Raw genomic sequence first — 15,348 nt, 5'->3', positions numbered from 1 at the left:
AATGTCAGGTAATGACTGGTTTTGGAAATGGTATGAAGATGGGCAGAAACAGGTAGCTAGGGGGTAACCAGCAGGCCATTGTGGATTTCTGGTGAAATACTAATTTGCTTGAATGACGAAGCTCAGAGTTCCAGAGTTGCATAATCCACTTTTATTCATGACATTCAATTTCATTCAAAGGTGGTTCCTCTTTATTATTAACCTAAGAAATACTTGCATATACATAACTTACAGACAAGCTAAATTATAGTAGTGAAAATCCTTTGCAGAAATTAATAGTTGTATGATAATGATTGGTCATTTTAATGGACTGCATATTACTATTAAACTGTTTGACTGCTCCTTGCCATTTTTGAAGGTTGATACATTCAGTAATTTTGGACATGGGAGCCCAATGTCTTTTGCAGCCACCCATTGATGGCTGGCAAAATTGATTCTACCCACTTTCAAGGCTAGCGACATTTTTGCAAGAGTTAGTAGGTTCCAGACCACATGAAAATAGCCATTGCAATAGAGTTCTGTAACAATCCTAGCAGGATATATAATAGAATAGATTCATGTGCAAAGTGTGGCCGGCAGATTCTTTTTACAACTTCCTTGCAAGGCAATGAGGAGTCCTGAAAATAGATTCTAGTATATTGCGAATGTCACTGGGGGGGGGGGACCAGGGTCTAAAGAACTGCACTCATTTCCATGCAACTCGAGGAATTATGAAGTTGTGTTTCTCAAACCACAGCCTCATTTCCACATCACAAATAGCTTTTGAAATTCTTAATGTTTTTTCATCTGGTATGGGAGGTGGCATTACTGCTCAAAGTGGGAAGAGTCAAGTTGGTGGGTGTGTTTTAAGTGCCTCTTCAGCTCTTGGCTTAAATGTTTAATTTCCCCAGCTGTAAGGTGCATTGGACATTTCTGGAAGCTAGGTTCATTTATTCACCCTGTGGAATATTTCTGTAAGTGTCTCTTCTGAGGAGTTTTCTCTGTTCTACTTTGTAGCTGGCATGTTAATTTGACACATGCTCTTATTATTTGGCCATAGGTATGCTGTGCAGTTACTCACCCCAGCCAATCTGCTAGCCAAGATAAATGGGAAAGACAGCATAGAAAAGGAACAAGTTGAAGAAATAAATGAACTCTTCTATGATGCCAAATCCTCGGCAAAAATACTGGCGGATCAACAGGAGAAATACATGAAGTGAAGAAGTTTGTTAGCCTTTCTAGTCCTCAGAGCCTCTTTTAACATTCTCCAGGTTTTAACTTTCACTGGAACTGAAAAGTTCTTAAATATCACAATACTGTTTTGTAGCAAGAAGAAGCATTTCCTTTGTTCTTGGTTCACCGAGAGGGAATGAAATCATCTCGATGTCTGTGGTGTCTTCTTGTTTCATATATTGAGTGCCTATATGAAATGGATGCAGGCTGGCATACCCTTATATTCCTCTTCTAGATTTGATTGCTAAGTTGCTTAGAAAAGACAATTTATTTTCATTGTTGGTTTTGTTTAAAAATAAATGTGAACTTGTTTTTAAAATGTTTTAAGTTTGACAGACTAATGGTGTTTTGGAGTGTCCCTCAAACCTTGTCAACAGAGGATGGATAACCCAGTAAAAGTGATGCTGTTCTCGGGAATGAAAACTTGAAGGTGCATTCACTTGGATTCTAGGCTTTTGCTTGGTTTTGGAGAGGTGGGCCAAATTCTCCAAGTTAAATTGCTGAATAACCAAACTTGGATGTAGCGCAGTTTGTCACTCTCCCGGGTGGCAAACTGTACATGTACCTGCCCGTGTAAGAGGAAATACCCCTGCATGTTTAGTCTTAAATATCTGTGCTGTATTAATTACAGGAATATGGCAGACGCATGGGTGGCTGTTTCCAGGACAGACAGTTCGAGTACAGTAGCACCAGGGGAGAGGAAGCATGGAAGAGCAGGGCAAGTGGAGGTGTGATGGGGTAGATTGCCTCCTGGACAGCTATTTAAAAGACTGATCTTGTCTAGAAAGAGTAAACACTCTGGTGTCCAGTCTTGCAACAAGCACTGAGTATGTCTGTCTGGAATTAGAGTTGGTGGGGAACAAATAGGCCTTTAATTCTAACCCCTGCTCCTTCTCAGTGTGACTTGAGTAGAGACCAGCAGCATCACAGAATGATGCTTACAGAGCGCAGACGCTTGAGGGGCCTTGCACTAGTGGGCCATGTTTAGTCGCTGCAACCCAAAATTCCTTTAGAGATCTAATACCGCTCCATGAAGTTTATACAATGTGTTTCATAGTACCAACTTTTCACTCAAATTGTTGTTTTCTAACATGATTGCAAGAAACAGTTTGCAAAACACATTTACGCCCAAGCCCATGTTGGATTATAGCCAATAACTTCAAAAACCTTGGCACTGATGGAAACGGAAGAATTCTTACACACACTACACTTTCTTCTCCATAGTTGTTGCTTTGTGTGTCTTTCACTAGGCTAACCTTCACAACAATAATGATTGGTATGATGTATGCAAACCCAAATTAAAACTGAACTTCCAGTTTACTATTTTGAATGTAACAAAATTGTGAAGTTTATGACACACACACAGTTCATTCTAAACAGAAGAATGGAAGCCTCTGTGAAGTGTGTGCTGCTGCTGAATGTACCAAACCTAGGTCTGTGTAGACTTTTCTGATGCAACTAGCAGTGCTTCTAATCAGGCTTTGCCAGCTAAGCCCTTTGAGAACCTAATACATTCTTTATAGCAAAAATATAACAACCAGTATCCAATGGTGAGTGTTCCCAGATGGAACAAAGTGGGAGGCTATTTTTGGCAATCTCTCCTTCCCTTTGCAGCACTCCATGCCCCCTATAAAACTTCAGCAAAAGGTTGAGGGACTCTCCAGAGCAGATATAAGAGGGAGTATAGGATTTTGATGGCAATAGCTAAAAATTGCCTCATTCTGCTGATGGATTTCCTACAGGCAGAGGACAATCACCATTGGCTATCCCCCTTTCATTTGTCATACAGCTCTAATGGTTTCTTATGATCAAGTCATCTGCCCCTGATCCTTCCTCATGCAGCTAAAGCTAAATGGCAGCAGATCAAATGTGTAATGAATGATAGTGAAAATAAACTGCAGTAAAAAAAATCCTTGCCAGAAAAACTGCAGTGTATTGAAGTCTGTTTGCTCTGAACAACTCTTATGTAAATCATCTGCTTCTGGGTATGGTGGGGTTTCCTGTAAATTTGTCACTTATGATACTATTGTGATCTATTTTACTGCTTTTTAAAAGGAATGCCCCTGCCTGAGAAGTTGAACTGATTCACCATAATTATTCATGGTACATGGAGATTCCCAGAGCAAAGTACTTTTCTCAAAACTTTTCATGCGTCCTAAAACAAAAAGTACATGCACAAGTCACTTGTATATCTAAGTACAGTACGAAGAGAGGGACTTGAACATCACCTGCTCCTTCCCCATAAAATGATAAGGATTAATTTTTCTTAAGAAAAAAAGGTTATATAAGTTTCCCTTTCTGCATCAGTCAGAAATGTGAGTCATTTATAAATCAGATTTCATTTGCTTGTTGGACCACACACACAAGTAACGTATTTGAAATTCATAATCGGATCTTAGGGAGCAGGTAGAGTGGTCTTTGTTTCTTTGTGTATTTAATTTATATAACACCTCTCAGCAGAAAACAAGGTGGTTTACAAAATACAACACAAATGTTATCTATCTACACAACGTAAAAATCCAAACAATTATATAAATGCAATTAGAGGAGAGATTATTTTAGAAGGTCTGGGCCTGAGCCATTTAGGGCTTTAAATGTAAGTACCTTGAACTGGCCTGGAAACAAGCATGTGTGTTCTTGTATAGCAAAGTTGTTAAATACAGAACCTGCAAACATGTACAATGAGCACTTGGGATCTCCCTCTGACCCTCGTGAGGAGAGAGGGAAGTTCCATTGTGCAAGCAGAGATTATTGTGCTAGAGCAGGGCTGTTCAGCAGCAGCAGCAGTAGTAGTAGTAATTAAATTTGTATACCACGCAGCCCTCAAAGCCTTTCTCGGCAGCCCTCAGCAACATTTGACAACACCCTTCCCCCCTGCAGCCATTGTGCTGCTTTCCCAAAGGCGGGTAAAGAGGCACTGGGTTTGGGAAGGAGTTGTGTGAGGGATCTAGGACCCTGCCAGAGTCTCACACTTAGGGGTGCCATATTTCAAACTGAAAATTGGGACAGAAAAGTTGTTGAGCAAAATTAGCCGTTTTTGATCTATTTTTATGGGAAATCGGCAAAAGCAGCACTGCCGACATGGGCTTCCATATGTCCGGATTTTCCCAGACATTTTTCCTATTTCCTACACTGCTGCCAACTGCAGTATTCCAGATATGCCTGAGAAATCCTGGACATGTGGCAACTCATGCCTCGTTCCCAAAGCCCAGCACTTCACTTCGCCAGCTTTGGGAAGGCAACACAAGGGCTAGATGGTGGCATCAGATTTCGGCTCTGTTTGATTCCATTCCATATATTTTATTTTATTGTGGAACAGTTTGCAAAGAGACAGGCACCATGCTTCATAAAGAGCAGGTATTTTTTAAAAATCCAGGAAAACCAACCAAGCTGTAATATAAAGGATTAAAACAACAGCAACCATTGAATGCTAAATTGTACCTGAATGTTTATCTGGTCTATTAAGTGATTCCCATCAGAATTACTGGTGTCAAAGCTTTGCCCATGAAAATGGCCGTCATATAACTGATAAACAGTTCAATTGAAAGAATAACAGCACCACGCACTATAGCTGTAATTCTCCTTTAAAATCAATCGAAATAAGAGTGTTCTTATATATGGAGGACATGATGATCTAGCAGAGGGGGAAATCCCATCTCGGTTGCTTAAGGTTTCTTATTAAATCTGGAAAAAAATAACTGCATTATTTTAATTCAGCTCTGCCCATTTTCCAGAAGTGCTGCACTTATTGCATTAATCTTCAGAGCGAAGTTTTTACGACCGATTGCCTGCAGACTATGAGAAGTTTCTCCATCCATTAACCACAGAGAAACGGGCCCTGCAGGGTAGGAAAATATTTGTTACATCTTATCAGGGTGACACATAATCTAACAACAATTACAGCAGGCCCATATTTTGTACTATTTCAGTTTCGGTGTGAAAAATAGTTCTAATATTAAACCCAGGGTGGATGGGAGCTGCAGGAACCAGTTGAATATTATAAGCTCAGCAGTGGTGATTTCCCTTCAGGTTGTGGGTCTCGTCATTACTGGGATACGGCCCTAAGGAAGTGACTACACATAAATCCAGTGTACGTGCCCCCTATGCAAATGGCACAGTGTGCACTGGCAAAGCAGCTTGAAGGATGATTGCATCCATATCAATATGAAGTGCTGAAATTGCATTCTCCCCATGCTTGATGTTTTTGTTAATGTAAAAGCTTTTCGAGGCACTTCAGGTCACTCTCATTCTTCCAAAGGTTAAAAATGCAGAAGAAGTGTTTCAGCCTTACCAAAAGAGAGAGAGAGAGAGAAGCTATAACAAAAGTGCAGGTTACCATAAAAGGTTTGCAAAATTATATATTAATATGCAAAATTAAATTGTTCAAAATTCAGCTCTGCTATCCAAATCTGATCCTGCATTTAAGCATAGCAGGGACAAAAATTTGTGACAGGTTTGATTTATCTTTTAGACAGTATTCACACACTGGTTTGGATCCCAACCTCTGTGAGCAAAGAACACTTCCTCTTGCAGACTCCTAGTGCTTGCACACACACACACACACACACACACACACACCAAACACTGATGATTGGCACAGACTTGGACATTTTACTGGCAGAAATTCAGGGCCTCCCCAAATACAAGCAGAAGTGCCTTTCTGATCACTTGGAGGCATTTTTGAAATCCACGCCTATTGTGTTTAGTGGAGTTTGTAAAGCTGGCTGTTTGGATAATAACCATCTAAACACAGTGGAGACTGTTTCATTTGGGCAAATGGGGCACAAACCTTGGTCTGCCTTCAGCCAGCCCACTCCCACCTGCCTTCTCATCCAGTCTAGGGAGTGGCACTGGCTCTCAGCATCCTCTTCCTTATTCCCAGAGCTGTCCTCGTAATAGCTCAGTAGGGAGGAGGATGGTGGCAATACTTGCAGTAGTTGACTCTGCCTATCATTGGCTGTGGCTACACCTTGTTGAACTCTCTGCCTTCTGCCCTATCAATCCCAATGAACACTGGCCACCATGGTCAAATGCATTCTGCTGCACTCAGGTAGGATTTTATTTCACTTGCTCAATTTGTGCCCTGCCTTTTTTGGTGCAGTAAGGTAAGGTAAAGGACCCCTGGATACTTAAGTCCAGTCAAAGGTGGCTGGGGTGTGACGCTCATCTCGCTTCAGGCCGAGGGAGCCACTGTTTGTCCACAGACAGCTTTCCGGGTCATGTGGCCAGCATGACTAAACTGCTAGTGGTGCATGGAGGACTGTGACGAGTGTCAGAGCGCACTGAAACACTGTTTACCTTCCCTCCACAGTGGTACCTATTTATCCACTTGCGCTGGTGTGCTTTCAAACTGCTAGGTTGGCAGAAGCTGGGACAGAGCAACAGGAGCTCACCCCTTCACGTGGATATGAACCACTGACCTGATCAACAAGCCCAAGAGACTGGTTTAGACCACAGCACCACAGGTGTGTGTATGTGCAGACCAGACTGACCCACCTTATGCATCATCCCTAAGACATGTTGTACAATAAAGAGAACAGTGACAAGTAAAGAACCAGAGATGTCTGCAAGACAGGGAACAATTAGAGTTAGGAAACAATACCATATGCCAGGGGTGGCTAACACATTGGTGGGGGGGGTTGTCTCCCCTTACACACACACACACACACGTTTGGTTATTTTTAAAAATCCTATTTTTTAAATACTGCACCAAACTGTCCCATGCAGCCTCCTTTATTGTGATGCCACAATGCTAAAAGATTTTTTTTGTTACTTTTTAAAAAGTAATAAATTTGATTTTAAAATAAAGACTATACTGGTTTCTCCTTGGGGAGGGCACTTGGAAGAGGAAAGGGGTCAGAAAGCTGAGGCGTTTTGTATCGATCCCTAATATAAGCTGGGATCCACACAGTGCAACAAGTGGAGAAAGAACGCTGCATTAAACTGGAGCTGTGTGTTTTCCTGTGTTTGCTTCTATTATTTCTACTCCTGCTGAAGAGACTAGTAGCTGTTTAAATGGATCAGCTTGTTTCTTCAGCAGTAGGTTTTGTGGAAAAATCAGAAAGCAAACTTTGTCCCGTCCATCCTTTCATTACTCACACGTGTCACTTCCTTGGATTGGGGCAAAGGACTATGGCATCCAGTCCCCTCTACTGGACTAATTGGATTGGGGTGGCCGTTAGATCCCTCCCTAATAAGGAAAGCTTGTCTTGTGGTGATGGTTCAAGGCAGAAAGAGGCTTATTGGGACAGGATTGGCAGTTTGTATGTAAACATTAGGAATTTAACTCAGGTGCATACAAGGATGTGACAGGTAACCAGCAAGAGTTTTACTGCTTTGGAGATCAGCACCCTCTTTTATCACCTTTAGTCGTGCCACAGTAACAGCACTGGGCAGCCAAATGTAGACCATATCAGCCCTACTTAATTTTCAGCCTTTAAAAATGCAAATCTGTGTTACATACTGAAATAACACTAGATTCTGATGTTGCCAGGGCCCTCTCAGTGTCAGCTTATGAGGGTGATTGATGATTTGTCATTACCCACAGCATAAACTCCAAGTCTGTTAGGAAAACTGGGGACGTGAACACCAGAAGCCAGGGACTGAGAACATCATTGTTTAATTGGATTCTCGGCCTGAGGCTGAAGCAATAACATTTCCTTATCTTGTTCATCATTACACACACACACACATACTTGTTTCCATTTTACAGATGGAAAGTTGCTGGTGCTTGGAAGATACTTATGGAAAGCTATCCAAGAAACAGCAACTACTAGAGGATTCTGACACCGTATTTCCCTGCTTTTCTTTTGAGAAAGTATTATAGGGCAGTGACCAGAAGATGAAAAGGCCCTGCAAACATGTCCATTTAGGTATCTTGGCTGTGTATTTATTTATCTCCTCTTACATTGCAAAGGTGTTTGGGTGGGGAGTGGAGGGAGGGCAAAGCACACTGTCAGTCTTCTGTTCAATTTTTAAGCAGTGGTTTTCAAAAATTTCAACCTTCAGCAATTACTTTTATACCTCCTCATCAGCCACAAAATTCCTGCACATTGCAAAGGATTGTGGGGCATGTACTGTGTGCCCTGCTCAGAGCACTGTCAAGTCCAGTTGAGCTCAACCGTTGCCTCCAGTAAATGGGCAGTGGTCCAATTGTCTTCTAGAGCTGCCCACTCAGGGGAAAATCAGTAGTGGTGAGAAAACTTTATTTCAATATAACTTGTCTACCAGTACAGATCTCACCAGTGAAGAATCCCCTGATGCGAATGAGGCCCATGAGGCTTTTAAGAACACAGTTTGGAAAAAGCTTATTTTGAGGTCACCTAGAGGTTGGAGGGGGCAGGTGAGGAAGAAGTTCCATTGTGCACACAGACTGGAGTAGCGTGGGGGGCCCGGCCAATTTTTTTTGAGGGGGTGCGACTCTCCCCTCCGCCTTCCTCTATTCTTAATGAGATCTTATAAAACAAGAGACAGATATTCTATATGTGGACCATACCCTCCAACATTTCTCCAATGAAAACAGGGACATCCCATTCCATAATGATAATTTTACTATTTATGCCCCACATATCTTATTGGGTTGCCCCAGCCACTCTGGGCAGCTTCCAACATATATAAAAACATAATAAAACATTAAACATTTAAAAAAACTTCCCTATGCAGGATTGCCTTCAGACGGCTCAGGGGTTGGATAACTCCATACCCTACAACATTTTCCCAATGAAAATAGGGACATCCTAAGGCATGTGTAGGCAAACTAAGGCCCAGGGGCCGGATGCAGTCCAATCACCTTCTAAATCCGGCCCATGGACAGTCCAGTAATCGGCGTGTTTTTACATGAGTAGAATGTGTGCTTTTATTTAAAATGCATCTCTGGGTTATTTGCGGGTCATAGGAATTCGTTCTTTTTCCCCCTTCAAAATATAGTCCGGCCCCCCACAAAGTCTGAGGGACAGTGGACTGGCCCCCTGCTGAAAAAGTTTGCTGACCCCTGTCCTAAGGAAAAGTGGGACATTCTGGGATGAAATCAGAAACCGGGACAGCTTCTCTAAATCAGGGACGTCCCTGGAAAATAGCAACCCTTGGAGGGTCTGCTGCAATGACTGGCAACAACAGAACTGGAGACATGCTTTACTACTGAGCTACAGCTGATCAGAAAATGCTCTGACATGGTAGAACCAAGCTATAGACCAAGCTTGCTCACTCTCTTAAGCAATAATATATGAAAGCAGCTTTACTAGTTCCTGCTTAACATTATGTGAGTCAGTCTTGTGCTCTTTCTAGATAATAATTTGAATAGCAAACATTACATCCACAAAGCATACGAGTCATGTGGACATATGTCATTCTCTCCATAGTAATCTGAGGCTGCAGGAATGTGATCTTCCTATCACTGATATTGCATGTAAATATCTCCACAAGATCTCAGTACTTCAAGAGTGGAATGAAGGCAGCAGAAAATTCTAAATACATTAAGGTAATCCTGGATACACCAGCCAACAAAAAAAACAGGCTGATGTGTCAGATGACACAATACAACCTCTTAGTTCAGCACTAATCTATAAAAGAATATATATGGCAACATGGAAAATGACAATGTCACTCTTGGTCTGTTCCAGAAAAGGAACAGTATTAGTCTGTTGTGGCAAAAAATCGGAATTCTGTGGCGCTTTAAAAATTAACCATTTTATTGTAGTTTAAGATTTAGAGACTATTTCACTGGATCCATAACAGAGGCAGTAGTACTGTAGAAGAAATGTTAAGTACACGAACCAAGCAAAGTTAAACTGCAATCTTATGCACATTTATATGGGAGTAAGTCCCATGTCCTACTATTAACACAAACACATATAAACATGCAGAGATTGTGCTCTAAGCTCCATGTATTTCTATGGGAGCCAGCAAAGAATGTGCTTAACTCTACCATTTAAATCAACAGGATCCTAACGTGCATAATGCTAGCTGGATTCTGGTTCAATTTAACAGAGCGAGGAAAATATAATGGCAATATTTGAGGCAGACCCCAACAGTAAGAATAACACTGCACAACCTGCATTTGTCATAATGTCACTGCGAGGATGAAGTAGTCTTGTCTATGGATCTGTGCACCCATCATTGCACTCATTTCCATGGGAATGACGTGACAAAGGGTTACCTTACAAGTTGGCCCATAACTTCTGAACCAACATTTATGGAAGGGATGAAGCAAGAAGGGATTAAGACAGAACTTTCCAAACTGTGTGTCACGACATGTTAGTGTGTCGGTGTGTTGCACAAACACTCCCCGCACTCCTCTTGGGGCTGGAAATGGGTTAGCTTAAGCTTCAGTTTGCTAGTAAAACTGAATTACTGCATCACGAAATGATGCATGTCTAAAAAGTGTGTCACCAATGTGAAAAGTCTGGAAAGCTCTGGATTAAGAAAATGGAGACTCTGGGGATAGAAGGTACCTTTCCTGGAGGACACTCCTTGCCCCCATAAAACAGGAAAATGGAGAAGAGGATAGCTATAAGGGTTAGATTATGCTCATAGTCCAATGGTACACATTGAGTTTCTGTGATTTTACGATGAGATGAAAGCATAAGCTTTAGCTCACCGAGTATGGCTCTGATCACAGCCTCTTGGCAAAGAAGAAAAATGAAGTTTCCAAAGTTGATGTTTCTGTGGGATGGATGGAAGGAAGGAAGGAAGGAGAAAGTCACTCCTCCCCCACTGTGAGAGCATCCTCACTTTGAGGTGGCTCAAACGTAACAGGAAGTTTCAACCCAAAGGTCCGCACACCATCCACAAACCCCATATTGATGGCACTGTCGCTCCCGGCAGCCGCCATCACCCCCGGCTTCACTTTTTGATTAATGCTCTTCCAAACTTTCCCTGGCTCCCTGCGCTCCCACTTTCTGTCACACTTCTCATTATGAATGTATCTTTGCATCGAGGAAAGCGGGAGGAAAAATTGTTCTTTCAGGGTGACAGCTGAGCGAGGGCTATATTATTAAAGGTACCAATCAGAGGTGCCCAGCTATCATCTCACGATGAATGCACTTGTCAGGAGAGCGAGGCGGCCGGTGGAGGGGGGTGGGAGAGGAAGGAGGGAGCTGGTGGGACAGCACCTCTCGCTTTCTCTCTCTCCTCTCCCCCCACAACACCCACCACCACCACCACCCCCGCTTCTCTTTCTCCTTTAATGTTGGCCACCTCTGCTTGCCTGAACTTGGACCTTCAGCGGCGACAATTTCTCTGGCCTCGACAGCACGATTAATTTCTCCTGCCCTCCGCAGGGCCTGTGAGTGCTGTGGAAGTCCAGCTGGCCTGCTGCTGATAAGATGTACCTTTTGATTTGTTTTGTCTTTGATTGCCTTTTCTGTCACCTACAATGGCTGGCCGCCTAGAGACCTTCACATCGCCTGACTGACGGATCTATTTATCTATAGGCCTCTCCCTGCTTCTCCCGGCTGGTCTCCCCCACCACACGTCCCCCTTTCCAAACCTCCACGTCCCTTCTTCCCTTCTCTCTTTCTCTGTTTCTCCCCCCCCCCTTCTTTCAAACCACCACCTTGTACCACTGAAGTCCCAGCCTAATAGAAGCTGTGAAGGCTCATCCACCATAAAATACATCTGCCATCCTCCTTCTCTCCAAGATAAAAGCCTGTCAGTGTTACTTTCCAATTCCAGGCAGCTTGATTAATGGTGAAAAGCCACGGCAAGATCGACTTCTGGTTTTTACAAGCGCTGTCAGCCGGCCCAGGGTTATGCGAAACACACACTCATACAAAACAAAACAAAATGAGAAAAGGTTGGGTGGGGAGGATGGGAGGTGGGGGGCGGAGGGAGAAGCGGGAGGGGGGAAGAAATGTAACCAAATCATATGAGGTTCAACACTAAATAAAACAGGAGCCTGGAGAGCCATCAACTGGCTGTCACCCGGGTGCAGAAATATGTTCGCTGGCTCATTGTACCAAGGCAAATTATGCCAATAATAAATCATTGTTGAAGGAAGATTGTTGATAATTTTTTTGGGGGGGGGAAGGTGGCATTCAGTGAAAGTATTGGGACACCTGCTACTGGGCCCAGCAAGAGCGGGGGTGAGATTATTAGTCTTGTCATTCATGCTTACACCACTATACTGAAGAGATAGATGCAAGAGGCCCGGAATTCAGTACAGAACGAGAGATTGGGGGGTACTATTCAAAATGGTAATCTAAAATAGTAAAATAATGATTACATTCCACACAGGAATGGGCGTGGAGGTTTGCGTGTGTCTCCAAAGTGAGGCTTAGAACACTAGTCTTCAAGGTTTTGAAAACTAGGATCTAGTTTTAACCCAAACATGCATTTGGGGACCCATATCTTATTTTTTTGAACCACATATTTGTATGTCTGACTGCTACTATCACAATCCATCCCAGATCAGACTGCAAGCTAGTAGTGAGTCCCTCTCCACCAGTTGAAGATCAGTGGTTCCCTTCAGATGCTTTGGATTACAAACCCCATCCTGGCTGCTCACTCCTAACTCAAGAGCATTTATGAATCTCAAATAGCAACAGTCCCCAAATTTATCTTTGGGGAACCCCCCCCCCCTTATTTCCCTATATTTTTTAAACTCTGCTTGGCCTGTTTCCTGTTCTTCACTTGCTACTTTCTCAAAGAGATTTGAAAGGGGGTGAGGGGTTAATAGAATCATAGAGTTGGAAGAGAGCATGCTAATACTTACATTAAGGTTTGCTCTCCTGTATCAGACATGGCTAAACTCCAGATCCGGCCTTCTCCAGAGATCCCATTAGCCCCAGGCAACACAGTCAATGGTCAGGAATGGTGAGAGTAGGGAGTCCAACTATACCTGGAGGGTCAAAGCTTAACCGCTCCATCTGTATGTTACAAAACATAATTATTAAAATTGAATAACACTTTCTACACTTCACCTGGAACAGGAAAAAGGTGATTTCCTTGCTTACTCCTGAATCCCTTTCTTGTCAATTAAACCTTCAGACATTATTCCTCATAACAGTGTTTCAGATGTTAAGTACTGAACAGCTCTCGTTGGTTCACCAGCTACAGCAATTCCTTGAATGAGTGCTTGTTTTCAGTGATCCTCCATGATCTAACAATCTCCTGGATAGATGACTGCAGTGCCTTTTACACAGGGCTATCCTTGAAGGCAGTCCAAAAGTTACCAGTGATATAGAATACCACTGCCAGATTAATTTATGGTGTAAGAGGGAGCAGGTGGCATTGTGGTCTAAACCACTGAGCCCCTTGGGCTTGCTGATCAGAAAGTTGGTGGTTTGAATCAGCACAACGCTGAGCTCCCATTGCTTCTGCCAACCTAGCAGTTCGAAAGCACACCAGTGGCAGTAGATAAATAGATAGCACTGCAGAAGGAAAGTAAATGGTGTTTCCATGTGTTCTGGTTTCTATCACGGTGTCCCATTGCACCAGAAGCAGTTTCATCATGCTGGCCACATGACTCAGAAAGCTGTCTGTGGACAAATGCTGGCTTCCTCGGCCTGAAAGTGAGATGAGTAGTGCACTCCATAGTCGCCTTTGACTGGACTTAACCGTCCAGGGGTTCTTTACCTTTACCTTTTATGGTGTAACAAGAGAATATCCTATTATCTGCTTTCCTTAAGCCACACCACTGGCTATTTGTGAATTACTGGGACCAATTCAAAACATCAGTACTAGCAGCAGATAATATAACATGACTTGGGAAACAAGTACTTGGCATTTTCATCAATACATTGAGACCTCTTGAAATTTGTAAGCTGTGGAACAGATTCTACTCATAGGACCTAAAACAGGGCACTCTAAGTGGCAGCATCCTAGCTATGGAATTCCCTCCCAAGGGATCCCCCTCTTTAGCTGCATTCAGCAAGCATGTAGATAGATTTATTGTTAATCCAGGCCAAAGAGTTTTATGAAGTTCTTATAAATCTGATGTTAACTGTTGACTGAAATATGTTACAGTATTGTTTTAAACCACTTTAATGTAAATTTACTATTGTGAGCCACCCTAGGCCCCCTTTGGGAAGGAAGGATGAGTTATAAAATTGAACTAATAAATATGTAACTACATAATTAAATATTCCATAGTGAATAGAGATGCAAGCAATTAAACTTTTCTGCAATTTCCTATGCCTCCTTTGCTAAACCTTTAACATCTTTGGCATTTAACCAACTCCCTGGCTAATTTCCTGCTTCTGTATTTAAATAAAGTTGATGTTCTCAGCAATATACTCCTCAAATTATCTTTTATTGGGGGTTGGGGAATTTATTTTGCCAGCATTTGAAGATTACATCCCGGTTTGGTGAATTGTTCATCTAACACAATATATGCCCAGGTTGCAGGAGAACAGGTGAGCAGTCAGCTAGCTGGATTAATGTTGGCCCACAGTTTGAATTCATGCCATAGGCATTTTGAGCAATTCACAGTATCTGGCAGCATATCAATGCCCAACAGGGCTAACCACAAAAGACACATGGAAACTGACAAATAGTGCTGTGGATCCACACTGAATTTCAGCTACTGGTGCAATGAACAGGTGTCAAATATGAAGATTCAGTATTCTTTCCAGGTCCCTTATGGGTCTCCCCATATGGTCCATGATGCTGCTTCTACAGTCCACACAAAATCCTACATCATCTCCAGGAATCTGGTGCTCTTAGAACTGACTTCCCAGTGGTAGCTACTGATACTGTCCTCCCATCCCTTCCATATTAGCACTGAGGCTTCAGAAAAACAGAGAATGGGAAAAATGCTACAATTGCCGTATTTTATTTTTTCCATCTATAAGACACCCCATGTATAAGACGGGGGGCTCTGATTTAAGAAAATTGGGGGGGATCTATCCGTGTATAAGACGCCCCCAAATTTTGGACATTATTTTTTAGGGGGGAAACTAGTCTTATACACGGAAAAATACGGTAAGCCAGTCATTGGTGGCAAAGTTGAAGGTTTTAAATTAAAGTTGAATTCACTTTTTGTGATAAATTAAGGTTGCATCCCCCTCTCACACTGCACCATCTACTAGTTGAGGAACTTTACTACCCTAGTTTGGCACCTTCTGGCAATGCTCCTCAGTAATTAAATAAAGGGAAGAATTGATTTACCTATTTAAAAAAAAAAGATTCCACCTTCCA

The 15,348-nt window shown here is 42.4% G+C and overlaps 1 protein-coding gene and 2 long non-coding RNA genes across 3 annotated transcripts in view; 2 read left to right on the top strand and 1 right to left on the bottom strand.

Moving 5' to 3' along the window:
- RUVBL1 (RuvB like AAA ATPase 1) overlaps positions 1-1,535 on the top strand; it is a 22,249-nt gene extending 20,714 nt beyond the window's left edge. The window contains exon 11 of the mRNA XM_083603091.1: positions 1,040-1,535. Coding sequence (XP_083459217.1) covers positions 1,040-1,199 — 160 coding nt within the window. The 3' untranslated portion in view covers positions 1,200-1,535. The remainder of the gene's footprint in view (positions 1-1,039) is intronic.
- The window catches only part of LOC310757703, a 421,645-nt gene that overhangs the window by 367,931 nt on the left and 38,366 nt on the right, over positions 1-15,348 (top strand). The gene's annotated exons all lie outside the window — the stretch shown is intronic.
- On the bottom strand, positions 136-15,348 carry LOC310757684. Its single transcript, XR_014545407.1, has 2 exons — positions 12,923-15,348; positions 136-5,050 (listed from the first exon to the last, which is right to left on the bottom strand). It is a non-coding gene; the product is annotated as an uncharacterized lncRNA (long non-coding RNA).

The sequence above is a fragment of the Podarcis filfolensis genome, assembly GCF_964270895.1.
Source record: "Podarcis filfolensis genome assembly, chromosome: 2".
In the NCBI taxonomy this organism is placed as follows: Eukaryota; Metazoa; Chordata; class Lepidosauria; order Squamata; family Lacertidae; genus Podarcis; species Podarcis filfolensis.
The sequence above is the reverse complement of the archived record's forward strand: the minus strand, read 5'-3'. Positions and strand labels throughout refer to the sequence as shown.